The sequence below is a fragment of the Ischnura elegans genome, chromosome 8, assembly GCF_921293095.1.
Source record: "Ischnura elegans chromosome 8, ioIscEleg1.1, whole genome shotgun sequence".
NCBI classification, from domain to species: Eukaryota; Metazoa; Arthropoda; class Insecta; order Odonata; family Coenagrionidae; genus Ischnura; species Ischnura elegans.
The window spans coordinates 46,825,789-46,853,360 of record NC_060253.1 but is presented as its reverse complement, the minus strand read 5'-3'; the positions used below and the strand labels follow the sequence as shown (position 1 = coordinate 46,853,360).

At 39.0% G+C, this 27,572-nt stretch overlaps 2 protein-coding genes across 4 annotated transcripts in view; one reads left to right on the top strand and one right to left on the bottom strand.

Annotated features, from left to right (window-relative positions):
• Nucleotides 1–21,332, bottom strand: LOC124163936 (TRAF3-interacting protein 1). 2 transcript variants are annotated; one of them, XM_046541053.1, is made up of 10 exons: nt 20,867–21,332; nt 20,673–20,790; nt 18,492–18,604; nt 13,293–13,385; nt 9,657–10,120; nt 8,379–8,663; nt 7,520–7,793; nt 1,840–1,944; nt 1,286–1,473; nt 1–257 (listed from the first exon to the last, which is right to left on the bottom strand). In XM_046541053.1, the coding sequence occupies exons 1-10, from the start codon at nt 20,999–21,001 to the stop codon at nt 95–97; spliced, it is 1,938 nt and encodes a 645-aa protein (XP_046397009.1). In that variant the 5' UTR covers nt 21,002–21,332; the 3' UTR covers nt 1–94. The 2 variants fall into 2 exon arrangements, with proteins under 2 accessions (XP_046397009.1, XP_046397008.1); XM_046541052.1 differs by having other exon boundaries at nt 8,379–8,666; nt 20,867–21,330.
• Nucleotides 21,333–21,414: 82 nt separating this feature from the next.
• The window catches only part of LOC124163935 (zinc finger protein 543), a 44,720-nt gene continuing 38,562 nt past the window's right edge, over nt 21,415–27,572 (top strand). For both annotated transcript variants that reach the window (XM_046541050.1, XM_046541051.1), the window contains exons 1-4: nt 21,415–21,597; nt 22,008–22,072; nt 22,263–22,337; nt 25,939–26,421. In XM_046541050.1, coding sequence (XP_046397006.1) covers nt 22,048–22,072; nt 22,263–22,337; nt 25,939–26,421 — 583 coding nt within the window. In that variant the 5' untranslated portion in view covers nt 21,415–21,597; nt 22,008–22,047. The remainder of the gene's footprint in view (nt 21,598–22,007; nt 22,073–22,262; nt 22,338–25,938; nt 26,422–27,572) is intronic.

The window sequence follows — 27,572 nt, the reverse complement described above, 5'->3', positions numbered from 1 at the left end:
TACTGCTACAAAATCAAAAAATAAATATATTTCCAATGCATGGAGAGGTGAATTGTAATGGTACACATGATATGTGAGTGGGGCTCTGTTGCCTTCAGTAGCCTGCGCTGCTATGAGCATCCAGCATGGAGCATATTCTCTGGTCGGCTCGAAAGACGCGCCCCTTGGCAGCAGAGACAGCCTCCCGCTCTTCCTGCACCCTCTGCTCCAACTCCAAGAGGACTGCACTCAATGGCTGTAACTCCAGCTCCATCTGCCTGCAAAAATAGAAACAATCAACAAAGTCAGCAGTGTGACTTACCTACTTACAAACTCAGCAAGACACATGCACACAAATTGCTGTACTGGTGAAGATTAGCTTAAAAGACAATAGTTTTGGAAACTAAAAGACAAAGCATTATTTATTTCTGCATATTAAACATTTTTATTTTAATAATCAAATGTCAAATATGTATGAGGATGCAGATCGATTACAGCATCAAATGATCCCATGTTGAAGGTAATGTTTCAATCAGGATTTTTAGTTGGTGCAAACAGAATTCCATTTCTATCATGAGCTTCAAACCAATTTTGCAATTCATTACATCTACCTACTATTGGTCACAAATTTTGTGATCTCATCACTAAACGTGCGGCAATGTTTTTAAAGTGCAAATTTACAAAAGTGATTTCAGTCTAGTTTTTTAGTACATTTATATATGAAAATAGCTGTTGATAGTGGATATAAATAATAACTATAAAGTAAACTATATTATCTGAATGTTACATCAACCAATTGTATGTAATTTATTAATCAGTTAAAATTATTATTAGATGCAAATTCAGCTCTTGGTTACCTAAAACAAGAACTTACTTAATGAGATACTAGAGTTTGGTGTACTGCTGAACCAATCATGATTAACTCCACACTACTGAAATTCATCAGTTTGTTACAAGTGTTCAATAATATGTATACAGTTACCTTTGTATGTCCCTTATGAATACTATTACCTTTTCACCCTCTTTAACATTATTTATTCATCTCCCTCCAAAATGCATCTTCATTATGATATTCATACATATTACCTATTTCGTATGCATCATTTGGCCCTAATTTCAAATGGCATCATAACAAACTGCAAAGCCTGCTGGCAACTCTACAAACATCATTTGAATCTACTAAGAATATTTTTTATGGCATTATTCTCTAGAGAAAGTTTTGAGCATTTCGGGGATGGATCTTTAGAGTTCTTGGTTTCTCCACTTTGAAAAGAGAGAAATACAAGTAGGGCGAAAGCATACTCACTTGTCCTCATCTGCAAGTCTTTTGCGCAGCTGCTCTCCCAGTGTTCGCCACCTGGATGCCTCTGCCCTCATTGAGTCGACATTCTCCCGCAAGAGGGTGAGGAGGGCACCAAGGGGGTGTGCAGCACGTGCAACAGCCTGTACCAAGGATTGAAGCCCTGCTCTGCTATCATGGCGTCCTTCATCTCCCTGAAAATATAATAAATACACTGCAACAATACACATCTAACCCATTCCTTGAGGGAATGATTACAGCTCTGCGTTGAAGCTTAAATGAAAGAAAATATGGTAGAAAAATTGCTCCCTGGAATTGCATTCTTTTCGGGCACAGGTAATAATTGATTAATCAACCATTAATAGAATTTTTAATGCCATAAAAACTTATGAAATATAATAGAAAAATGAATCTAGAACAATAAAAATGAATAAGGAACTTAGAAGATAGTTGAACGCCACATATCAAAATTTCATACCACAATTTTTTAATATAATTACTTTTTTCAGTTAAAAGTAACAGTGGCAACCATCACCGAAAAGACAAAATTGAGCACCTACCGTATTGCCAGCTTGAGAGTCACCGCCACCACCTGACTCCAGCTCCCTCTTGGTCTCGAGGATCTTGGTGACAAGCACACCCTGCTTCTCAGTTAGCACCACCCCCTGAAAAACAAATACATACAGCAGCCCCTGCATCAACAAACATCCTACGGGTGAGCATGGGCATCAGGTTAGTATGATGGTTAGGATTGGCGACACTTCCCTGGTTCAAATTCTGGTGGTGGCAATGTTTTCCAAATTTTATGCAATCCCTACTTGAATGCTGTGAGGTGGGCAACTCAAGTTCAGCACTGCATCCATGGGATGGAATATCAAGCTGTGGTCTCCTAGGTACCTTTCATTAAGAGCAGGCAATTGCTGATGCCAGGTTTCTCTCCACCCTTCCTTATGGTGAAAATGATTGCCTCCTCACAATGCAATACAAGTGAGAATATTGCACAGAGCAGCGAGGCCGCGTATACTTGTGTGTCTCGGTTCGAGCCCCTGTCAGGCCACATTTCTACTCTCTGATTTATGGCTTTTTCCATCTACCACAGTACTGTTTTCCTTGTCCATTTTTCTATTACATGCATGTTTCTATCCCTTTCTTTCCCTACCTTTGACCTTATTTGAATATTACAATATTGTGTCAAATATTATATACAGTAGACTCGTTATTACGAAGTTCAACGGACTGATAATCCGGAGGTTCGTAATAACGGGGTTCGTATGAACGTTTCTTTTAGGAATCTTCGAAAAAAACCGTATGTGATTAATGCGATTAAATTACGCGGAAATATATATAAACAGAAAAAATCGTTTCAGTTTCGGCATGCGGCATGACGTAATCGAGGGTTGATATCCTCCCGAGTACAGTAAGTCCGATTTACGAACTAGATGCGTTCCAAGACCTTGTTCCTAAGTTGATAAACCTACGGTCCGGCCGCCGAGAGTTGTCCGATGACATGCAGAATAGTCTAGGTCGGGGCAGCGTTGCCAGGTGAGAAAGTGAAACGCCTATAAGGGCCTCCGGGAAGAATGGAGACGGAAAGGACGGCGAGCGTGAAGGACCCCGTGGAAGAATCACTTGTTTTGGGGATTCGAAGAAAGGGCATGTTTTAATGGATCAGGCTTATATCGCTGCTCTGTATGCATTTGACAACGTTGTATGACTAGGCGATGGTGTGAGGTGCGTTTGGGGGACAGCGATTGGCTGCAAACCGTGCTGGCGAAGGGTTATCCGCACCTCCTATTGTGCCGTCATCGGACCGGTCGTACTGTATGCAAGGCATCGAGGAGTACGGTTACCATGCAGAATGCAACACTTCACAACAATCGTGCGCTAACTCACGATTGTGACGAATTGATCTAGCTGGGTGTGCAACGCAGCCGGAGCCGAAAAATAATCGCTCTCCGCGGCAAGGAACAACGGGCGAAACGCTGAAAAGTTCCTAACTTCACACCGGAATGAATGATACTTTGTTCAGATTATGCCCAGAGAACGATTTCCTCTACGCCGCAAGGCATATCAACGGGTAAATCAAAAGGCGCCAAATTCGAAATTTTTGAATGCTGTCATCTCTTTAAGTTCGTAAATCGAATGTGCGTAGGAAGAGAACTAACTGTACATCAAATTTACGAGCTGTAATGAGTCTGTCACCATGATTCCACAGGAATGAAGCTTGTTATATGACGTTGCGCGAATGGGGAAGAAATAACCATAAATGACGCTCTCGGTCACAGTAAATGAGGACAACTTAAACGTGGCGTGATTAATAAAACTGAGCGTAGTGAATATCCATCCAAATGCCATAGCTTATGCATGGAACTTCGTAATCAAATTCATTTTGTAACCGCCAGGACCGGGACTGAGGTTCGTAATTTCGTAAAAACGAAAATTTTGTAATAACGTTTCTTTTCCTATAGCTTGGATAGGCCTTTTCGTCGGGACCAACGATTTGCTTCGTAAAAACGACGACTTCATAATAACGTTGTTCGTATTAACGAGAGTCTAATGTACTGTACATTCATATTAAAAATATATACACATCGCCACAGCACCGTGTGTGTGAATGCGGTGGTGTGGCGATGGAATGATGGCCGCAAAACACTTTTCACCTTGACCGGGTATGAAACCACGGACCTTCTCCTTTACGGGCAGATCCTCAGACCACCAACCTATTGAGGCAATATATGTACATATAAATATACACTAAGCCACCAGCCAATTCTTCCCATTCCCGTGTTTTCCACTGTTATTACATCTGTGCCCCACTGTTGTGTCAAATTCATGTGTTTGTGCTCCTATCTATTTGCATTTATTTTAATATAAATATGTATACTTATATGTAAACATAGAAATATATGTCAATATAAATTCACTCAAAATATATTTCACAGAAAAAGCACGGTTGTCCTTATCTTTTGAGTTCCTTCCTCTTTCTTCACCCTTCTGTGAATTTATATTAATGTTGTATGTTAGTACTTATTCCATTGTTTGCATGAACGAAGGAGTATATGGCCAGAACAGTTTGCTTCACTTGGGCTCTGCATTCCCCGAAACTCATGTTCCTATATCTTTCCAACCATTGCTTGCATGTGTGTGTATCTTTATTTTCATTCTTCTCTGAGTTCTCATGCAATTCTTCTGTTGATTAGTGGTAAGCTGCCCAAGAGCCAATGATTAGTCATGGAAAAGCGGGTTTTTGTCATCCACTATGGGTTTGCATAAGAGGTTTTTTTTCAACAAACCCCCACCGAAATAATGGTGAATCTAAGCATCCTGGCAGCGCAACTGGTGGAGTATGCATAGTGTAGTTGGGATGCTTGAGTCCCAGTCTGCATTTTAACCTTTTTATCATCTGCCACAGTTAGTACTGTACTTAAGAGCAGCATCCTTTATTTGAGGAGATTCTTCACATGTATGTACTTCATTTGCAGCTGAACACTGGTGCATAAAATGCATCAGAATGATTCAAGCTATGGAAATACATTGACAAAACTGCTTCCAATTGAATGCTTTGCTGATCCATTTGGCAAAAGAAAGAAAATAATGAGAAATGGAAGTGAATAAAATTGGAGTAAAATGATAATGGAAGCCTAGGACACTGAAATGTAATATGTACTAAATGAAATTACCTATTAAACATTTGAAATCTACCAATTTTTCTGTTTTAAATGATGTGATAATGGCTTAATCCTCCCCATTCATGATATACTTTCTCCTGTGCCAGTCCTCAGTCCCTTCCTCTACTAACCTTGACCTTTGGATGCAACTCTTATCTGAACAACCCCCTGTACAACAAGATATCCTTCCTTATGACCTCCTTGTTCTATTTCTATAGGAAATGATGCACTTATTATATAATCTCAAGAAAAAAAAACATTCTGAAACCTTCCACTCTTCCCTAGCTCACCTCCTTCCCCTGGAATCACTTCTGCAAAAAAAAGTCCAAAAATGCTCAGCTTCAATTTTAGGTCGCTGAATCTGAAAATGGCCTCCGTTTTTTTTCTATCACCCTCCATTTTTACGAGCAACCCTAAAATTGGGGAAACCAACCCTGTATTTAAACTTATCACTTTTCAAGGGACTTTTACTAATGTTATCTGCTTCTGATTAAAAAAACACGTTTTGAGTCTATCAGGGTCATGAAAGACACAAACTTGACTGGGGTTGAAAATATTTAGGGGGTTAATGTCAAAAAAACCTTAAAAAACCAATGAAATAACAATTTTTCTTCATTTTTTATTGCATATGATATGGTAGCTAATAGAAAAGTTTTTAAGGGATGAATACACTGTACAACCACCCCATTTTGTAAAGGATTAATATTAAATGAAATCGAAGAGGAGAAGGAGGCTACAGGAGGTGGTATAAAGAGTTGCCACAAAAATCTGGACACACATCAGATTTTTCAAAATATTTTTGTAAAAGCATTTGGAGGATCATGATTCGACTGTGTTGTCCACCTTACTTTTAAAGTAAGAGCTGAGAACTTTCCATTTAATACATTGGAAAATGTTGGGAAATACTTGTATTTTAATTCATCGTAAATATGTACCTATGTCATCATAAAAGTTACCACATGTTTTGACATGCTTGGATACATTGTAACGTGTCTTCATGTGTCTTGGCAGTCACACTTGCTGATGTTCACTTTTGAAATAAACCAATGGTCTATTAAGTACATCGCTCTCTTTCATATATGTAGGTTATAATATTCCAAGTTCTTTCTTTATTTTTCTAGTGGTGTGATCGATATAGCATGTTATTTTGCGAGCGATAAAGTGTTTTCTCGCAATCATGCCGCGATCTTGCAAAAATCATCCCAATACATTTCGTTACATCTGAGGGGCTTTAACGTTTAAAAATCAATGGTAAGTGATGACTGACATTGTGCTGAAATCTTATTAACTTTATTTCGGGTGAAAAATTTGGGACCATGACAAATCGCAGGCGCCTAAATTCTGTTGCAGTAGTTGCCTTTAGGATTTTTTTTTGGCAGAACAGTAAAAATATATTTTGTATTTATAGCCATCATGTCCATAAGTTATTGAACCATGATTATGATCCTGCCCTTGAAATCTCGGGAGGTTTTGGATAAAAATCTGTGAAATATACAAAGAATTATTAAAATCAACAAGAAAGAGTGTTTCTACCAATTAATTCACATTGAAGGAGTTGAAGAAAATAGAAATTACTTCAAAGTGGCTGTGGCAAGCTGTCTTCATATATTCCCAGGAATCTATATCAGGTGGTAATAAAGGGAAAAGCCAAATAAAACTTTTATATCATGAGTAAATAATTACCCATCAGTATGATTAGCACTTTGCCTTCACTGCTCTGGTAATCACAAAATGTAGTGTGAAGAACGCACTCAACAATGTAAAGATAAGTGTCACCTCCCAGACTGTTCCGCGATTGTTCTCCAAGCTCTTGGGAAGGTTCATGCTATGTGCCTGTCGTGTTTTGCCTTAAAATTTTCCACGGCTGCAATTCTATTGCAATACTCCTGCAAGAGCATTTAAACAAAATTGTTCGAGAATAGGACAAGCGTCGTAGAGCAACGGCGTATGCGAAGAGAGGATCGGAACTCTTTCTACTCCCTCTTGTGCTGCTATTACCGCCGCAATTATCAAAATTTCCTCTTTCCATTAAAATTGAAAGAGGAAAATTCAATAACTGTCGAAATTCCAGGCGTACATCTGCAACACCACGCGATAGTATAAAAAAAAAATGCCACAAAATTTTTTTCTTCATAGCTACGATGCTCAAAATGGGGGTGCACCTCTTACACATGCTTATACGGTATTTACAGTTTGGTGTTTGCAAATACTAGGAATAGCATTAAAGAGTTTTAAATTCGAATAATGACATCATCATGATTACAAATTTTGGTTGGAATCCCTAATTATACCTCATTTTCCCGTGAAACTTGGATCAATATGTCCTTCAGCGACACAAGTGGTGACTTCTGTAAACCCATTTAAATGCGTGGTGGGCGACAACACATTATGAGGGACTTGAGGATCCTCTATTGTAATATTCGTGATTCAAACACTGATGTAAATCTTTCATGTAGACCTAACAAATGATATCCCATTTAACTTCTATTTCATGGATTCATGTTCCAAAATCATTCTCTCAAGCCTTTCAATAAGAATATCCCAAAATTAAGCAAGCAAGCAGGACACTCACATCGCTATCTCCAGCCCTTCTCTCCTGCACTGCCTCCTCCACTAAGAACTCCTCTGCCCCCGTCACCTCACTGCTGCTGATGATGGGTGGAACCTCTTCCTCCTGAGTTGCCTGCTCAGCTGGTACAAGGCCCCCGAGAGCGGAGCGCAAGCGTGGTGCATGGGGACGGGCACTTCGTGGTCTCCCCCCTTGAGTGGACGAAGGGCGTATGACAGGAGTGGCGATAGCCACCCTCTGCTGCGTACCAACCACACCAGGAGGCGTGGCTGTGGCCCTGTTAGAGGGAGTAGAGAGAGTCCATTACAATTTACTGAGGTAGAGCACTGATGACAAAGAAATTCACTTAATCTAGTAGAAAAATTTACTCCTAGCAGAAAAACTACAAATGTAAATAGCATTTTTCTTGGGCACAATGGAGTAACAATTAGATGGTACCAGGGAAGTTCATTTCTCGCCAACAGAAGAATTGTAAGTGGACAAAAGCATGAAAGCAAAGATACACTCACAGAATAGAAGAAAATAGGCAGGAACATGTACTTTGGGGCATGCTGAACTCAAGTGAAATAAGACAATATGACTGCTCACTCACTACCATAAGGGTAAACATGTATGTTTGCCAGAATATGAATTTGCATTGATGTATACATCAATGCAAATTCACAGAATGGTAAGAAAAGGATTAATATATGTAAAAGAAAATGAACAAAAGTGAAGTGGTACATATATCGTAGAAGCTGGAAAAAAGAATATTTTTACCTTCTGATTTCCAGCATCAACCATAGAGCAAGAGCTAGGGGTTCAGTCAGAATAATGCAGCAAAGCACAAGAATAACACAGAAATAATAAACTGAGAGTTCACCTCATTGGCTCTCTCTTAGTGACAGCAACATTTCTGCTACCATCGGCCACCTCCTCTCCTTCTCCCTCAGATGGCACCAATCCATCCTCACCACCAGCGGCCAATGGTGCCCCTTCGGCAACATCCACTGCCTCCATCGACCCCACCTCCTCCTCTCCAATGGCTTCCTTTGATACATCAGCCGATGGCCCCTCCCCCATGCTTTGGCCAGGCACTTGCTCACTTATGCCCTCTTCTGATGGCTGCTTCTTTGTCTTCTTCCTTGACAGCATCTCGGGTTGCTCCCTTCTTCAAAAGAGGAAAAAGGAAAAGCATATCAATTTCAATCCTTTAAAAATGATTCACCACCAGTAACTATATTCCTTGCGGAGATGAATTTTCCATTCCGGGTTCAGACTGCGATGGGAACCACCAATGAGTCACAAATGTACTTCATTCTATACAGTGTAACTCACTGGTACGTCACCCGCAAGTTCATCTTCTAACCACTGCTTTAGCCAGGCTAGCACCACAGAGAGCAAGAGGAAACTTAACATTGCCAAATGTACACAGCTGCCCTTGTTCATCCAAGATAATGATTGAATCAGAGGTGCTGCAGGTATTTTCGGCCTGGTGCCATGACAATAGACTTACACATTGTAGGGCATTGAGAATAATTCCTTCACAGAGGCTAAGGAAATGGGTAGCTAATATAGGTTTGGTAACACTTCCAGCAGATTTACAATGTTACCATGACAGAGGTCTGACAGTGAGAGTGACGGAATTTCAAAAGCCCTAGACTGTGCCTTCTGTCTTTTAATTGGCAAAGGTGAAGACACACGAGACGAGAAACTTTCCCTCCACTTTCTTCAGCTACATGCGATCAAAAGCAAAGATAAATCGAATGGGGTGTAGTCAGCACCTTAAGGGAGTGCATCCACTGGGCAAGAATATGCCAATTAGTGGCTTGTGTATTTTAAACACAAGTTTGAGGGATCTGGATTTGAATAAAGGTCAAAGGAAATAATATTCCTACAGGAGATGCAGTACAGCAGGATTTGCACAACAAATACACACAAGCAGAGGAGGAGGAAAGTATCTATTTAAAAACAAAAAAAAAACAAATTTTCCACACAAATGCAATTACTTAATCAACCAAGTTTTGGCATATAGTGCCTTTATCAAGGTCACGATTGCTTTTTTTCTTTTGTGAATTCCAAAAAGTTAAGCCTGATACGCTAATAAATATAAAGTGAAAAGTGTACACATGATTGGTGCGAGGATAGGGTATTTACCCACCTGGGATCCCTGGTGGGCTTCTCACCCCCTTTGCCATTGCTGCTTGACTTCTTTTCCTGCTGCGTCTTCTGCAACTCCTCCCCTCCGCCCACCTTTTGGGCCTTCTCACCCCCTTTGCTTGACCCCCTTCCTGGCTGTGCCTTCTGCTGCTTGCTCTCCTCCCTGCCTACCTCCTTTGCGACCTTCTCCCTCTGGCTCCCTTTGCTCGACCCCCTTTCTGGCTGCACCTTCGGATGCTTTCCCTCCTCTCCACCTCCCGGCTTTAGGGCCTTCTCGCCCACTTTGCTCAACCGCCTTCCCGGCTGCTCCTTCTGCTGCTTGCCCTCATCCCCACCTCCCGCCTTTGGGGCCTTCTCCCTCTCACCCACTTTACTAGACCCACTTCCTGGCTGTATCTCCCCACCACCCTCTTTTGGGGCCTTCTTCTTCTCTGCCAGGGGCTTCCTCACCTTGCTCACGGGCTCCTGCAAGGTGGGAGAATATATTCAACTGCCACTACCCACAACAATATGTGCCAAGCCTTCTATCTCACCACTCCAGTGTAGCAAGGCTGTCATCAGAAATTTTCTTCAGGGTTGCATGCATGGTATATAGGTTGCCTATTCCAAAATTTTTTTTTTTTTTCCAATTTCCATGTATTAAAAAATTATGAATTTCATTAAATAAGCTACAAATTTTGTTTGCACGTTGCTGAAATTTATAGTCATCATCGGTTTTTACCAAAACAGCTGAAGCTGCACTGGCATTAGTGGTAGTATTTGATACTATGTTTCCGATTATGAGAAAATTTTGGATATGAGACCCTGATCTAAGTCCACAATTTTTTATCGTTTAGAGAAAGTCAGGAGATGAGTGCCCTTTTGATGGAGGGGGCTGAAGCCCCAAAAAATCCGCTGGTTAGATACTTGCGTTGAAGGATAATAATAATTCTTTGTTGACAGGCTAGGATAGATCCTTATTTTTCAAATAACATACGATAAAGTTGAAGAAAAATGGCATTTTGAAACGAAATAGTGCACATTAAAAAAGCACAGATTTGAACACAAAAATCTTGCATTAGAAAACTCATAAAATTATAATTTCATTAGGTTTATCGCCATTTTCAAAGTACATACTTATACATACTTTAGTAGAAAATTTTTAAACAAAAAACTTATAGGCAATATACATTGTCAATTTAATGGAAAACATAGTTACATCTATGCACCTATGGGTTGAAATGAAGTACTTTTCTGTGTCGTCTGGAAGAGACAGAAATTAATAATAATAATAATAATAAATTTATTGGTGCCAAAAGATATGCAAAAACATATATAGGACCCGTCAAAAAAGATAAACACTTACACAAGAGATTCTGAATGAACAATACATAAAAGAATGTTACACAGTTACAACAAAACAATTAAGAATTGAGGAATTCCTCAATAGAATAAAAGGTATTGTTTAAAAGGTACATCTTTAATTTAGAGGAGAAATTTCCTTTCACCTTTTAATGAGGCAGGTAGGTTATTATAAATCCTGCAACTCATGGTGACAGGACCAGTATTAAAAATACAAAGGTTATGTTGTCTCACAGCATAATTGTCTCTGCTTCTCGTGTTATGATTATGAATATCAAGATTCTTTAGAAGTGTCAAGTGAGAATGGTGATTTCTTATAAGCATCGCAGCACAATAAATATAAATACAAGGTAGGGGAAGGATTTGTAACTTTTTAAAAAGATTGCGACAGCTGTCTCGTTTCCTAGCTTTGCAGATGATTCTGACTGCCCATTTCTGTAATTTAAAAATACGAACAGCCTTAGGGGATAGACCCCAGGCTAAAATACCATATCTTAGCGTGCTATAGATATGAGCAAAATAAATAGTGATAGCTGTTCATGAGTCGGTTAATTGCATCATGCGTCTAATGAGATAGCATCCAGATGCATTAGAGGATGAAATATGATTAATATGAGAGTCCCAGGACAGATTTTCATTAATGATGAGCCCAAGAAATTTGGTGTCATTGACACGTTGAAGACTGACGTCTTCAAATTTTAAATAAAGGCTGTAATCAATTATTTTTTGAGCAGGGTGGAAAAAGACATATGCACACTTGGCTTTATTTAAGTTTACTTTGTTGGAGAGGCACCACTTTTCCATGTCGAAGACAGCATTTTGAGCAGTGACTACAGGATTATCATCATTTTTGATTAGATGATTTGTATCATCAGCGTACATGAAAATATTTCCATTCAATGATGAAGGAAGATCATTTATGTATAGTAAAAAAAGGAGGGGCCCAAGGATGGAGCCTTGAGGAACACCCCCTGCCACCTTGCGATATGATGAAGTATGTTTGGACATCTTGTCATGTGTAACAGTTACTGATTGAGTCCTATTTGAAAGAAAAGATCTAATGAGGTTGTTAGGGATGCCCCTTATTCCATAGAAGTGAATTTTCTTGAGAAGAATCTCAAAGTCAACAGAGTTAAAAGCTTTAGTGAGATCATAAAAAATCCCAATAGTATGTAAATGATGATCGAGACCATCAATGACAGCATCAATAAATTTGTAAATGGCAAATTCAGCAGAGAGGCCACCTATGAAACCAAATTGGCTTTTCGATAGAACATTGTTCTTGATTAAGAAAGACATAATCCTCCTTGAAATGATACTTTCAAGTATTTTTGAAAAGACTGATAGTTTAGAGATAGATCGATAGTTATCCATAACATGAGGATCACCCTTTTTGAGTAAGGGAACCACAGTAGCCATCTTTAGTTTATCAGGAAAGATGCCAGAGGAAAGAGAGGCATTGACCAGATGCGTGATAGGAGTGAGAAGTAAGTTCATGCAATTTCCTTTAAGAAGGGAGCATGGAATCTCATCCCATCCAGCTGAGTGTTTTAAATTAATTTTTTAAATTACAGATTCAATTTCCTTTTCACATGTAGGGTAAAAGTATATATTATTCATAACTGAATGTATATGTGAGTAGTTATCTGAGTTAATGCGTCCAGTAGCTGGTTTTGTAATGGTATCCAGGAAATGATTGTTGAAGTAGGTGCTTTTGCATTTATTTGCTTTATTTGCTCAGGGTCATGAATTGAAATGTTATTGTGGAGAATTGATTTGGTAAAATTAATGTTTTTGGATTTCCCATAGGTATTATTAATAATGTTCCAGGCGGTTTTAGATTTGTTTTTCGGCGGCGGCGAAGAAGGCGGCGGATTACCAGAATATGGACTCCATAGAAAAAAATTAAAATCATTGCAAGCATGCTGAATAGGCAGCGCATTTAAATGTATGTGTGTAAGAAATTGACACACTCAACATTCATGCCTTCCATACGGTACAATGGATCTAGAGACACACTATAGCACCCTCCAAACCATTCAATCCACTCAAGTTTAGGAAAGTAAGGCACAAAATTAGTTTTCTGATTAACTGGGAAGGATCATACATTTTACTTAAGATATAGAACTCAAACTGGAAAAAATATATATTTACCTAATTTCACCATTCCATCACTTGAAAGTACCAACCTGAAGGTTTGTTGAAGGAATGAGGTAAAAGCTCCCACCAAACTAAGCGATTGGTGTAAGAATTTCACAGCTTTGGGAAATGAATACAAATGTAACTTGTATATTACCTCTTTCTTAGTATGATGAGGCTTCTTCCCTTTGGGCTGATCTGAGCCCTTTGCTTTAGCCAGCACTCTCTGCACTGCGGCCGAAGAATCCACCTAATGGAGAGATGGTTGACAAATCAACCAAATGGACCTCCCAAAAACTGAAAAAGATACTGGAATATATTTGCACTTCGATTTACAGATGGCAGTGGTGGATCCTGCAAGGGGCCTCCTCTTGGGTATTCAATATACACTATATAAAATGGTAATATTGTTCAGACCCCTCCTTCAGCAAAGAGATTACCCCTGAGACCCTCCATAAGGTTTCAGGTATTATCATTACTTAAATACTAATTGTTTCGGATAGGATAGTTTCATCATCAAGCTCTACACCACATTCACATCGAGTGTATAGTGTCCGTATTGTGAAAGTATTTTTCATGCTGCAATATTGTTTGATATCCCTAGTACAATTATACTTGGATGCAGTCTTTGGTTGAAGAAAGAGTTTTTTCTTTTATATGCAGTATGTATGTTGTAAGAGGATGAGTCAAAGTTTGGGATAGGCAATGGTAACAGTACTCTGGGTGGGCCTGTGGGAATGCACTCCTGAAGTCATGCCCATAAGTCAGACATTTTTCCACCCGGACCTTGGGGGGAGGAAAAAGGAAGGAGACGCCACCAAAATAAGGAGCCAAACAATACTTCTGTGGGTAAGAACAGGGTAGGAAGGGAAAGGATGGAGAATCCTAACAACAATCTTAAAGTGACGTGGGCTACCACTAGTGAAACCAACTTTTCTGTTCCTAAAAGAATAGTAGAACATCCTATGAAGAGAATGATCCAAGGATATTTCTCCTCAGATGTTAGGATAGGCACTGGAAATAGGTAACCAGGATGGGCCTGCAGGGTTATTCTTTGTCAGTCTAAGACCAAGTCTGAGATTGTTACGTTCATGTACCTTGAGAAGGGTGGAGGAAGGAGAAAGGAAAAAGAGGCACCACTGCAATGAGAGCCTGATGACACCTCCAGGGTCAAGGGAATAGGCATGGAAGGGTAGGGGTTGGGAGAATCTCAATGCTGTCACGAAGACAACAGGAGATAGCAAATTCACAATGCCTAGAGAAATGGATGATTATTCTATAACAAAGAATAAACCCAGAAATTTTTCTCCTAATAGGTTGGGATAAGCAGACAGACACCAGCATTGTGCGTAAGTACTTTATCACATAACAGACAGTCCTGTGCAGCCTGTAGGGCCTCTTCATGCAAGAGGAGCCATTCTCAAATGGTACTCTTGCCAAGGAACTAGTAGAGGGGCTTGAAAATGCCTTTCTGTGCAGGAAACGATAATGCAAATTAATAAGTCAAAGAATGGCTGGAAGCTTTGGCTTATATTTTGACAAAGGCACTTTCTGGATCTAGAAGCTACTTAGGACTCCAAGGGATGGACTTCCAACTGGTCACCTCAGAAAACAAAAAAGTCAAGCCAGGAAGGAATGCAATTCAGCCAATCAAAGCTTCAATTGAGCCAACACTTAAGCCAATATTGGCAAATTGGTTGAAACACACTGCACGCCAACACTTTGTTGTCATGACTGCAGATCAGGATATATACCATTAGCACCACCCTGATGCCAGAGGCTAGAATGCTAGTGGCCACTTTAACTTCTAATAACATATGGTACACATTATTATTTCTGGCCAATCACCACTTTAAATTTTGAATACGGTTCTGGCACAGGAAAAGGTTCTTTGCTGGCATATGGAATGTTATCAGGTCTCCAGGAAGCAAGACCATGCAGACAAATATCATATCCATCTCTGGGAATATGTCAAGCCTGTAGGTATAAGCAACAGTCAAATAATTACTTGCGGCTGTAAGGCCAAATAAGATTGATTCATCCACGCAAGCACTTCTGTGACTGAGTCTCCCTTAAACAATAGCAGGGATGGCCGACTGGACATTAAATGATAGAAACTGGAGTATGCTTCCATGGCTAAAATACTCAGGTTATACATCATAGACTGTGAGCATTACATTCAACATAAATGACGATAATACCTTATTTCTCCAAATATAATCCGCCCCCCCCTAATTTTGAGGCTTCAGTTTCGGGAAAAGTTCAAAAAATGCCTTTCAATATTTTCCCCCACCTTTTTTTACCACGGGCATTATTGGAAAAAAGGGGGGACTATATTCAGACAAATATGGTACATACTTGTCAAATGGCTGAACAATGTATGACTAAAGTCATAGTGGAACTCTTTGCTACATTTCACCTATTCATATACATATGAAACAAAAACACACATTTTACTGAAATAACCCAACAGATACATACTAGTCAAGGGCATACCCAGGATCATTACTAGGGGGGGGGGGGGGGAAGCCATGGGATTTATGAGATTATTTCCTTGAAAAAATAGTTTTATTTTAGGTACATGTCTTGTACTAATACAGTAAAACCTCTTTACATCGTAAAGGAGGGGACCAAAATTTGGGCAATTTGATGTATGGAGGTTCACTATGGAGAGGTTTTAGTGATAGACACCATTTTTTCATATCCTTTGGAAATGAAAAGCACTACTGTCTTTTAAACCATTATATTAATGTGTTTAAACTAACATGCGTACATTAAGTGAACATATATTTATCATTTAATAATTACAGAAAGCGATTGCTATCACATGATTTTTACCATGATTCAAGAGAAAATGAAGTGATCTCTCTTAATTCAAAACTCACTTAAAATGATTAGGATAGTTGGATACCTTTTTTCTTATTTACTGTTAGGTATGCTCTCATATGAAACAAAATTGCCGCAACTGATGATTAACGTGAAACACCATATTAAAGGTGCATAAGAAAATAAATTAAGGTGAAACATTTATTGCAGAAAATATCATTCCATGTACGTAATCGCCGCTGCATTAATGGTCTCTAGTTGTCTCGGAGCGATTTGCGGAGGTAGTTAGGCCATCTCAGGGGTGCCTCCTTGGTACGATAAGAGGAGGTTTTACGATATAAAGAGGTTCACTACAAAGAGGTTTGTCTATAAATTTACATGTAAATCTGATCGAACAGTAGGTGTGGTATGAAGTATGGAGGATTATGATGTAGAGAGGTTCACTACATAGAGGTTTTACTGTATATATCATTTTTCATGGGTTTAAAGGAAATTTGTTGAATACTTTCCTTTCCATTCACCACCCTGATAAAAATAAACTCCTCCATTGAGGAGTGGTCTACCCTCCATTGAGGGTAAGGGGAGGATAGGTGTACCCTTCCTAAACCCTTCAGCAAGGGTACACAAAGGGTATTTTAGAACATTGGTGTGTAGGCCCTCTCCTTCCTGGAGTGTACGGGAAGGGTTTGGCCAGCCTCAATGAAGGGTACAGGAAGGATAGGTGTACCCTTCCTAAACCCTTCAGCAAGGGTACACGAAGGGTATTTTAGAACATTGGTGGGTAGGCCTTCTCCTTCCTGGAGTGTACGGGAAGGGTTTGGCCAGCCTCAATGAAGGGTACGTGTACCCTTCCTAAACCCTTCAGCAAGGGTACACGAAGGGTATTTTAGAACATTGGTGGGTAGGCCCTCTCCTTCCTGGAGTGTACGGGAAGGGTTCTGCCAGCCTCAATGAAGGGTACAGGAAGGGTAGGACTAATATAAAAACTAAAAATCCATAAATTAACATAAAAATTTAAAAAATCGCTAAGCAACTAAATTAAAATAATGGAGATGAGTTGTAACAGTGATTTCTAAAATTATAAGACAGAAAAAAAAATTGGCCTTCACTCGCTCTTGAACCCAGAACTCACTTGTTAGAGGATGAAGGTTATAGGATGAAGATGTAGTGCTTTAACAACCTCGGCTATCGAGGTACTAGTGATATGATGCTTCTTAACAAAACTTATACTACAAAATCTTAAGATGAGATTCGCACCCGAGTCTATGTGGAAGAAAGCTGTGACTTTTTTCTACCACACCTACTTCGTTTCAGAAAATAAGATCGGCATACAAATACCAAACATCACTCTCGCCATGTCTCATTGTCAGCCACACAAATAGGTTACATCCTAAAAATGTGAATGAAAGAACTTCTAAATGAGCTTTTTTCACACAATTATAGAATCTATTGTGTACAGTGGCGTAGCCAGGAATTTCGTTCGGGGGGGAGAGGGGGTGGGGAGGGGGGGGGGGGCATAACGGGGTGGGGAAATTTTTGAAAAACAGGATACTAAGTAATGGGCTTTCAACTAATTCAAACATTTTTCTTAACCGAAAGAACTTCAATAGTTTAAGAAATATTTTTTAAATCCATTATTTTTCAATATTTTGTTTTCTTTTATGAAGGAAAATGATTGTTTTTATATTTCGGGGGGCGGAGGGTACGATTAAAAGACTGCTTATGTTCTTGTACAGAACTCAATGCTCTTTAGCAGGTGAAAGTAGCTGAGGAGACACTTTCAGGATATGTTTTCCTCAGTAATAAATGCTAAGTCCCAAGGAAGGGTACACGAAGGATTTTTCTACCCTTCCCTTATCCTTAACGGTGGGTAGAGGAAGGGTTGACAGATGGTAAGGGAAGGAGTTCCAAGGAAGGGTACACCAAGGATTTTTCTATCCTTCCCTTACCCTTAATGGTGGGTAGAGGAAGGGTGCACGGATGGTAAGGGAAGGAGTTCCAAGGAAGGGTACACGAAGGATTTCCCTTACCCTTAACGGTGGGTAGAGGAAGGGTTGACGGATGGTAAGGGAAGGAGTTCCAAGGAAGGGTACACGAAGAATTTTTCTATCCTTCCCTTACCCATGATGGTGGGTAGAGGAAGGGTGCACGGATGGTAAGGGAAGGAGTTCCAAGGAAGGGTACACGAAGGATTTCCCTTACCCTTAACGGTGGGTAGAGGAGGGGTTGACGGATGGTAAGCGAAAGAGTTCCAAGGAAGGTTACACGAAGGATTTTTCTATCCTTCCCTTACCCTTAATGGTGGGTAGGGCGTGGGTTGTGCAAGGGTAACTACCCACCATGAAGGCTACTACCCTTCCTTATTCCACCATGGTGGAGTTTATTTTTATCAGGGTACTGATTTTGCTAAAAGACTTTTGGGATTTTTGCTTCTAAGGGGGGGGGAGGGGCAGCCACCCCCCTCCCCCTTAGAAGCAAAAATCCCCCCCCTGCCCCTCGTCAGGTATGCCCATGGTACTAGTCAACTCACCTTCTTCTCAATGGCCCTTCCAATAATTTGCAGAAGTTCATTTGTCTTCTCCGGCTCATAACCTGCAACAATTTTTGCAGGTCGAACAGACAGAGACACTCCACATGATATGTCTGTGAGGGCAAGAATTTGAATTTTGTTGATATGAACATTACTTTTTTGAACAAGTAATTACATAATGTATTCAAATATAAATCACTTGCATGTGACTTATATCGTTATGTGATCTGTAATGGTGTATGATCTGTGATAAATGTGTAATGGTGTAAGTGTAAATGGTGTGTATATTAATATACACACCATTACAGATCACATAACGATATAAGTCACATGCAAGTGATGGGTGGATAAAAGTTGTGACTGCTTTGCAAGTTCATGCATGTGCATCAAGCCCACCTTGATTTTTCAGAATTGAGAAAAGTTATAGATAGATAGTGGATTCTCTGAGGAGGAAGATATTGAGGCTATTTAATACTTTGAAATATGTACTGCATTCTTTGATGTGTCAGGGTAATAATGAGATGAAAATCCTGACTACAAGAATGGTTTGCAAATTATTCTGGTTCTTCAAGTAGTGAATGATTGTACAGAGAGAGGGGTGAGACTAATTCAAGATTTTAAATCAGTTACGAGGAAGGATGAAGGTTTTAAAAATTTATTACTAAGTGTAAATTTTCATCACAGCACCTAACTTGTGAAAATACATTTTAATTACCAAATATGGACTGTCGGTGGAAGATTAGAAATACATTGAAATGTTAATTTTATTTACATGTGCTAAAATTTATAGTGGACTGAGTGAAAATAAATTGATCACTTTTGACTGGAAATTTTGTGATGCCAATTAATTCATTTCTAATGTAAGCACATTTATTTAGAGGCTAGATCATGCCATCAGGAGCAAAGATTTGGAGGGGAAGAGTGCTTTGGTGGAGGGGAAGTCTCTAGCAAGTGGTGTAGGCCGTTCCTCGGTGGCTCTGCGGTGTGGAATAACACGCTGGGGGGGTGGATCGCATTACGATGGACAATATCATGTAAACGCTTAAAGATAGGTTAAAAAAAATATAAATTCGGCCCTAATAACCTTTACTTTCACATTTTACATACACGTAAATAGTAAATTTTCCGTCGCAAAAAACTCAATTGAGGGTCCTGTTGTGGAATAAACCTCAATTGACCAATGTAGGTGTATGCTTGAACGGAGAGCTGTCGAGCCAATCGGTGAACAGCATCCAACCTAGCCTCGGAATAGCTGTGTTTCGTATAAGTTACAAGTTTTTGTTTTTTTTTTTACTAGATAAAAATTAAATGCATAATACAAAAATATATTATTTCCTACTGAACTGTGAAGATACAGTAGCATCATCATTTTTCAGACGAGTCTTTAATTATAGCATATGCTCAGGGCTTCAGACCTCCACTATATATCGTACTCTACACCGCATTCAGGTTATTATATCCTCAAAAGAAGTTAATTATGAAGTATGCTTTCAGACTCACTGCCAAATGCAAATCTGCAAAATAATGTTGTGTGTACCCCTTTACAAAGAATGGATCACACTGCATCATAAAGTGTTACTCTTTCTTATGGTGTTGACATCTTGTTCAAAGCTTGCTTCCTGAGAGGATCCACTATTAGAATAGAGGTGTTTTTTCAATATTCCTGAGACATAAAGAAATATAACCTTATTAAGTTTCACAATTGTGTTTTAATTTTCCCAAGGAAAAGGTTTACAAATTTTTATGGTTTGCGATTGCAGCTAGCCCATTTATGCATATTCCTGATGTTCCATCACAGAATTTTCCAAAGTGTACATTTATCTTCAATCATAACGTTCACAAAGGGAATCTAATCCATGGGGATTAGAGTAGAGCCTGAAGTTTGATGGAAAAGTAAGGGAATGATAGGGATAATGAACCTCTTGAAGGCAGATTGAATGAATTAAGAATGGTAACTTTCAAAAAAGATAATAGAAATAATGCTTAGGTAGGTTGTATACTTGAACAATCTCAAAGAAAAATGGCCTACAGTAACTGATCGAGATAGCGAAATATTTCTCATCCGGATGCGAATTCCATAAGCCCATTTATGCAGTCATACGAGACTAACGTACATGCTAATGCACAACGTACGGAATACCCCACTAATATGACAGAATTTAAATAGTAAAAAGCACTTACTGACTACATCAATGACCTTTTGCAAAAATGCCATTTTACTTTCTTTATCACAGACATTTTCAGAGTTCATCTCTTCATCGGAGAAAAGTCCATCAAGAAAACTGGTCTCCCGAATCACCTGCAAGCAACATCATCAAGTCAACCTTCCGTTAGAATGTGGGCATCATAAAATTACTCCACGATGCAAAACTTGCCGAAGTAACAACATCATGCAAAAATCGAAAAGGGGGTTTTCTTAAAAGCTTTTCGGTGAGAGGAGGTCTTTTGATGAACTTTCCCAAGGTATCTTGAGTCTTTTTTATTACAGCTGGTTTAACTTCTTCCCCCATTTCTGTAGATGAACGGAGTCTTTCACTTTCATCAAAACATTGCACCGCCCCCTGAGGTGCCAGTGATTAATGGTTCTAACCGTTCCAACAGCTACAAGGCGCTACATTACTTTACAGATGATGACGCAGTGACCTCACCGACCTCAGCATTCGTTTCCCGCCACAACATAATTCGTTGCCATAGCAACGACAGCAACCGAGACAAAATAATCCGAGGTATTATCAACCACTCGGTATATTCAAAAGATAATACTGCTTAATGGCCATTAAATTATGGCTAACGTGCGCTGAAATGAAAACGATCCCATACATCTCATACCACATTCTCCGTACGTCCTATGAGTATATCGGCATATATCGGTATGATCTGGTACGATCAGTTTAAAGATTTGCCAGCAGTCATTTGTTTGAGCGTAGGAACACATTTCAGATGAGGTGCTCCGCTTTTCTGCGCCTGGGAAGTAGTCCTTGATAGTGCAAGAGGCGACGCATAGGTTGACGACATTTCAGGGGCTTTGGTATAGGGCCGTCATAATTATACGCTATTTACATTGGTTCGTGTGCAGTATGTATCGTTGCTACTGTGTTTATTGAAGGTTAATACTCTTTATACATTACCTCTAGATTCGGGAATAATGTTGATATTCATGTATGCTGAACTCTGAACATTTACGTGAAAGAGACGCCCTTTTTGTTGGCGGCAATTATTTATAGTTATTGTGTTGTCCAATGATTCATCTTTGTAGGAGTCATCTATTTCATACCAAGTGTTTGAATTATTATTCTTAGTATAGTGCTATGGGAGTTATTTCTATGACGTAAATTATGCAGCTATCACTACATGCGTGCATGGTTGGGTTGTAGGCATGCGGTTTGTTGTTCCATAGTGCCCATTTGCATTTCTTGTTGCATCTAGAAGTTATTTAGGATGCGGTAGTTGTAAACAAGAAACATTTAAAAGATTTTTTATTTCAATTGCATTAAAGTTTATTTTTATTTTTTACAGTGTTTTATAGCCTGATATGTAAATTGTTATTATACTGACGATGGCGGAAAAAAGGAAAATGCCCGGTAAAGCCTTACCATTAGTTTTCTTTTATAATTTTGTTTGTTATCAGTTCATGATTTACAATTTTCTGGTTTATTTCCTTCTTCAATGCTTCTTTTCCGTATTGCTCTTCCTATGCCGATTATATGATATATTGCTCGCCTATTTATTTTGAAAGGTCTTCCTCATTGGTCTTTATTTATATTTCTATAGGTGAAAAGAGGAGCTCTTCTGTTGGGAAAGCACTGCTTACACCCACGAGGTCATCACCCAGAAATAAAGGAAATAGTGAGTTTTATATTTTATGTTGACACCTCTTTTATAGCAGGTTAGAGATGTTGGCTTTGTTGATATTAAATATCCCTGTGCTGTTGATTGAAGTGTAATTTTTTCCTTTTAAATGAGATAGCTAATTTATAATGGTCTAGTCTGAATGTAGTGCCCTTGCTACCTCTTTTATTAAATTTATCTTAGTGGAGAGCGGTTTACTCATTCTCATTTTATCTGTCAAATTTGGATAGATCAATTTCGAGTGTACTATTTTGACTGTCAGTATTTCAATTGGTATCGCCAAGAACTATCGTGGTATATTCCAGTCCGATTCGAATCTGTCATATTGTGTGAGCCTTATTTTCAGCCTTACAAAATTTGGTAGAAAGATTCATAAGTGAATGATTCCAAAATATTATGTTACTATTACATTTGTATCGAATTCATTTGTCGAGTTCACAGCAGAATGGCGTGGTATTCCCAATACTGATTTTAACTATCTTGGTAAGGTGCTGGTCATGTCAGAGTTACTTCTAATTGTAGTTAAATATTTCCTTTCCTCTGTTTTGTGAACTTATAGCTAATTTGAAGTACTCTGCGATAAGCTGCATGCAACTGATCTAAGGGCCTGCATGTGTCCAGTTTTTAACTTAGGTGCTTAAATGAAAATAACAATCTGGGCATCTCAATAATTTGTAGAAGGTCGGCTGGAAAATCCCTCTTTTGAAAACATCTGTTGCTCTGTGCGTTTAATGTTATTTTCTTGATTCCTTTATGTTTTTGTGGTGATGTAGGATAATTATTTCAAATGGTGGGACTCTCATGATGAATTACATCACACTACACTAACCCCTATGATGGTTTCACACATATCTGACCACACCTGGTTTTGCAGTGCTACTAACCAGTATACCACCTTACATTAGTGTTGTGTTGCTGCATACACCCTAAAACAATACAGTTTTCGGGTACAATCGTTTTGGAGCGAAAGTGGCGCCGCTTGATTTGTTGCAAGACTTTTGCAAATGATAGTACATACATGGATGTATGATACATCTGTAGGGCAACCAGAAAAATGGCTCAAATTCCATTCCAGAGTATATTACAGAATAACTATTAACCTAGTAATAGTTTTTATGTCATCAGTCAATGCTGAAGTAAAAGAGCTTAGTTGTACGTACTATGGGGGAAAAGTATCCCAACAAAGGTTGTGCCGCTACTATCACTCTGCGGGATAGTGGATTTCCTTTCCAGAGGGTTGTTATTCTTTGGTCAGTGAGGGAAATTCAAACTAGGAAAACCATTTCCTTTCTTCGTCGTCCAAATATGCGACTGACCACTGAGTCTCCAGCAACCCAGAGCATGACTCACCATGTACTCCGTAGAATTGAGATGAATTCGACGGCTTCATATGCGCACATTGGAAATTCTCCTTTTAATTTTCATAGGCAAATCTCAATGGAACAAATCACTATGGGCCATAGCAAGTTTTCTCTTGATGTAAACAAGACAGTCAATGAGCAGATTCGAAGGGCCATGTATTTGAATTTGAAGCAGTTGAAACTTTCTGGAAGGACTGACGAGCATATGGCCTGAACGTGTTTTTCTATGGATCGAGAAGGATGTGCTCCTATCTTGATTTGAGATGCCTTTGTCAGCAAGCAAGAGGGGGAAAAGTAGTCGGCTTGTTGGAGGCAGGCTTAACAGTCGCGGAAACATAGTGAAGGATGAATAAAAATAAAGTATATACCATGCACTACTGGGAGAAATGCAAAAGGGAGGGTAATGAGGCATTAACAAATCGAACAAGAGGAAGACCTAGTTTGACAACCGGAGATTTTGATGCTATGTATAATACATTGAAGTGCTTTTGAGAGTTTGACTTTAATAAAAGATGAGATATTGTCCGAAGTGATGAGTGAATTCATTGGAGTATGTTTTTCGTGCCTGGATTTTTTTGGTCCACAATAATTTAGATATTTTCTTTTACCTTAAATATTGTCAAAAGTAATTTGACAGCAATAAATGTCATAAATTGTTTTAATTTTACAAAATTGGTTTTCAAAGTAATTGAAAAGATAGTGATGTATCAAACTGCAGAAAATCAATCAAAGACAAGAAAATGAGGAAGTGGAGATGGGTTTTCAGAGAATTTTAGAGTGAGTGCCAGATTAGGTGCGAAGAAGGTAAGGAGGGTTTAAGGGAGATAGCGGAAAAAGGCACAACTGCTAAGGATATCGAATGTGTCATAATTCTCGTGAGCAGTATGAAATATGTTAGAGCCTCTGTGCAAAGCAGGCAAGTTTACCGTCACGACCTTTGAATTTCTTTCGTCTCGTTCAAAGGATTATATACCATTAGAAAGGGAATCCATTCTCCTACAAAACGATGGAGGCGGCACAAACTCTGTTGGGATACTTTTTTCCCTCATAGTACATACCTTGTTTACGAATCAACTGAGCAGTTTGATGGTTTTGATAATCAAACTCTGGTGACTAAAATTTGCAAAGAATAGGGGGTCGGTCCTCCTGATGTAAATATGGTGTAATAAAGTGATCCGTATCTGGGAAACTGTAACTGTTTTTACAACTTTGCTATTAGCTGAAAATCTGAAAGTGGGGCAAACTAATTCTGCTGGAAAAATGACTCGAATGCGATGATAAGTGTCAAAAGCATTAAATGTCTGAAGCAGTGAGTGAGTGAAGGTTTATCTGAACAATGAGGATGCTTTTCTATCATGCTGAAATAGAAAATAACATTGTTTTATGGATGTTGTGTGCTTGCATTCTAAATTAATGGCTGCCATGAATTTTTATGAGAAGTGCTCAGGCTCAGAATTGCTGCTTTAGCAGTTTTAACACTTTATGTTTCAGTAGCTATAAAAAGTGCTGTGATATTTTAGAAACTTAAATCAAAGAGTCCAATTAGACTCATAATTATGCCTATACTTTACTCTCCCAAGTAGGGGCAGGTGATGGAGAAATATTATAGTAATAAAACTAATAAGAATAATAGGATTAAGATAATTCGTGTGGTGCACTTGTGAAAGTGTTGCTGACCAAATATTTACAAAATTAACTGAGTAAAATTTTCACATTTTTTGCTATCGTTAACATAATTAAAAGACAATCATGGTTATCAGAGCAAAATGGGAAAGTTGTATAAATTAAAAATGTACAGTACTCTTCAGTATTGCAGATTGTCTACCCAACCATTTGCCGGAAAGTAATGCAGTTGAATTTCTTAAGCCTAAAGTAACCAATTTGTAAAAAGAACAATCAAAAAACCCTGCTAAGAAGTGGAAAAAATAAGAGAAATTAACTGGAGTAAAATTAATCCCAACAACTCTTAATGGTATATGAATAATGCTGTAGTGTCGATTTGTTAATTGGTTGACATTTGGTTGCAATTAATCTTATTTTCAATCCAGTAAATATAAATATTTAGCTAAATAAGTATTAACAGTATGGAAAATTAGGAAAATAATCAGCTAAGTGTGGAGAAGTGAGTTAGGGATATCAATTTTACATGTAGTTAGAGTGGTTACCTTGTATATTCAAAGTTCAGGCCACTATGTGGTTGTCTTTTTGTAATGTGAATACTAATTTTTTTTACTCAGATGCAGAGAGTGCTCCCAGTGGCAGACTAACGGCCAAGGGGAAGAAGACTCTGATGGATCACTTCCAGCCCGTGCCAAAGCCAGCCAAAAGGCAGCAGGCACAGCCACAAGTTGAGGAACCCGTTGGCAAGAAGAGGACAGGACCACAAGTCGAGGAAGCTGTTGGAAGGAAAAAGCCTGGACTACAAGTTGAGGAGGCTGTTGGCAAGAAGAGGCCAGGACCGAAAGTTGAGGAGTCTGTTGGCAAAAAAAAGTCAGGACCCCAAGTTGAGGAGGCTACTGACAAAAAGAAGGCAGAACCGCAAGTTGAGGAGGTTGTTGTCAAGAAGAGACCAGGGCGGAAGCCAGGCCAGTCCAAGAAGACACCTAGCGCTGAAGCACCATCAACACCAGAAGTGGCCACTCCTGTTGCTGCCCCTGAGGCTGCTGAGAGCAAGCAGGAAGAGGCGAGTGCTGCAGAGAAGAAGAAGGGCCAAGTGAATGGTGGGTGCCATTGATATTGATTAGAGATGGGTCGAATAGCAGATTTCTCAAACTCGAATTCGAATATTAAATCATTGCTCGAATATTCAAATACCTCGAATTTGAATACTTCAAATACTAGAATTGCACAAAGCATATTAAACATACATATAAACTGTGCCCATTCTGACTGTTTCTTCTACATGGAAGTGGGCCGGTCATCTGTCACTGGTGCTGGCGAGTTGTGGATGCAAACTGAATACCCAAATATTGCACAGAACATGCATGACTCCATCTTTCAGTGAGTAGGGCCTCTTTCAAGTGTGCACTCCACAATGTACGGATAGGATGTATTGACATAGCTTCCCAAAACACCTGTCACTCACTGATTGTACCAGGAAAGTTTTAGGCATAATATTGAGAAGTCTTTTGATGAATCGTTTTCAAACTGGTTATCAGTCCAGATAATTTTTTTTCTTTGATTATTAAATTTAATTTAAATTTTGAGCTGAAGTCTTAGATATTGTATTTAACATACAGTTGCATTTTATCTAGAGATCGGTCGAATAGCAGATTTCTCGAACTCGAATATCGAATTCGAATATTAAATCATTGCTCGAACATTCGAATACCTCGAATACTAGAATTGCGCGGAGCATAATAAAAATACGTTTCTTATTCTATTTCACTTCATGAGTGTATAAATATAATGGTGAACAGTGGAACCTCGATCTATCGTTTTTCAAGGGGATGGACGAAAAAAAATGATGAATGAGGGAATGTTTGACTAGGTTGCCTATGCAGCAGGAAACCCAAGATTTTGGCATGTTATTGTGATAATAAGGATTCAAAGAGGAATTTTGCTGATTAATGGAATATTTAAATTTTATGGAAACAATTTGGGCATGTAATTGATTCAACTAACATCTCTTTCAAATATTCTAAGGGGACACACCACCTTGCGAAAAAATGATTGCATGCCATCTCGGCTTTTGCACTGCTACGATGGATTTCTGTCTGATGTATATATTCTTATCTACCAAACGCCATTTCAGCGGCACGCCCATCTGATACGTGGCTTCATCCAACTTCTTATTTTCAACAGCTAACTAGCTTTACCCCACTCCTACTGTCAAGTGCTAGAGGACAATCTGAGGCGCTTTGCAAAATAC

Coding starts and splice junctions, on each gene's coding strand:
- LOC124163936 (XM_046541052.1), bottom strand. CDS start 21,001: ATGGGGGAAGAAGTTAAACCAGCTGTAATAAAAAAGACTCAAGATACC. Junction 10,121..13,292: donor CTCATCATACTAAGAAAGAG/GTAATATACAAG, acceptor CCCACCTTGCAG/GAGCCCGTGAGCAAGGTGAG. Junction 7,794..8,378: donor ACTAAGAGAGAGCCAATGAG/GTGAACTCTCAG, acceptor TCCCTCTAACAG/GGCCACAGCCACGCCTCCTG.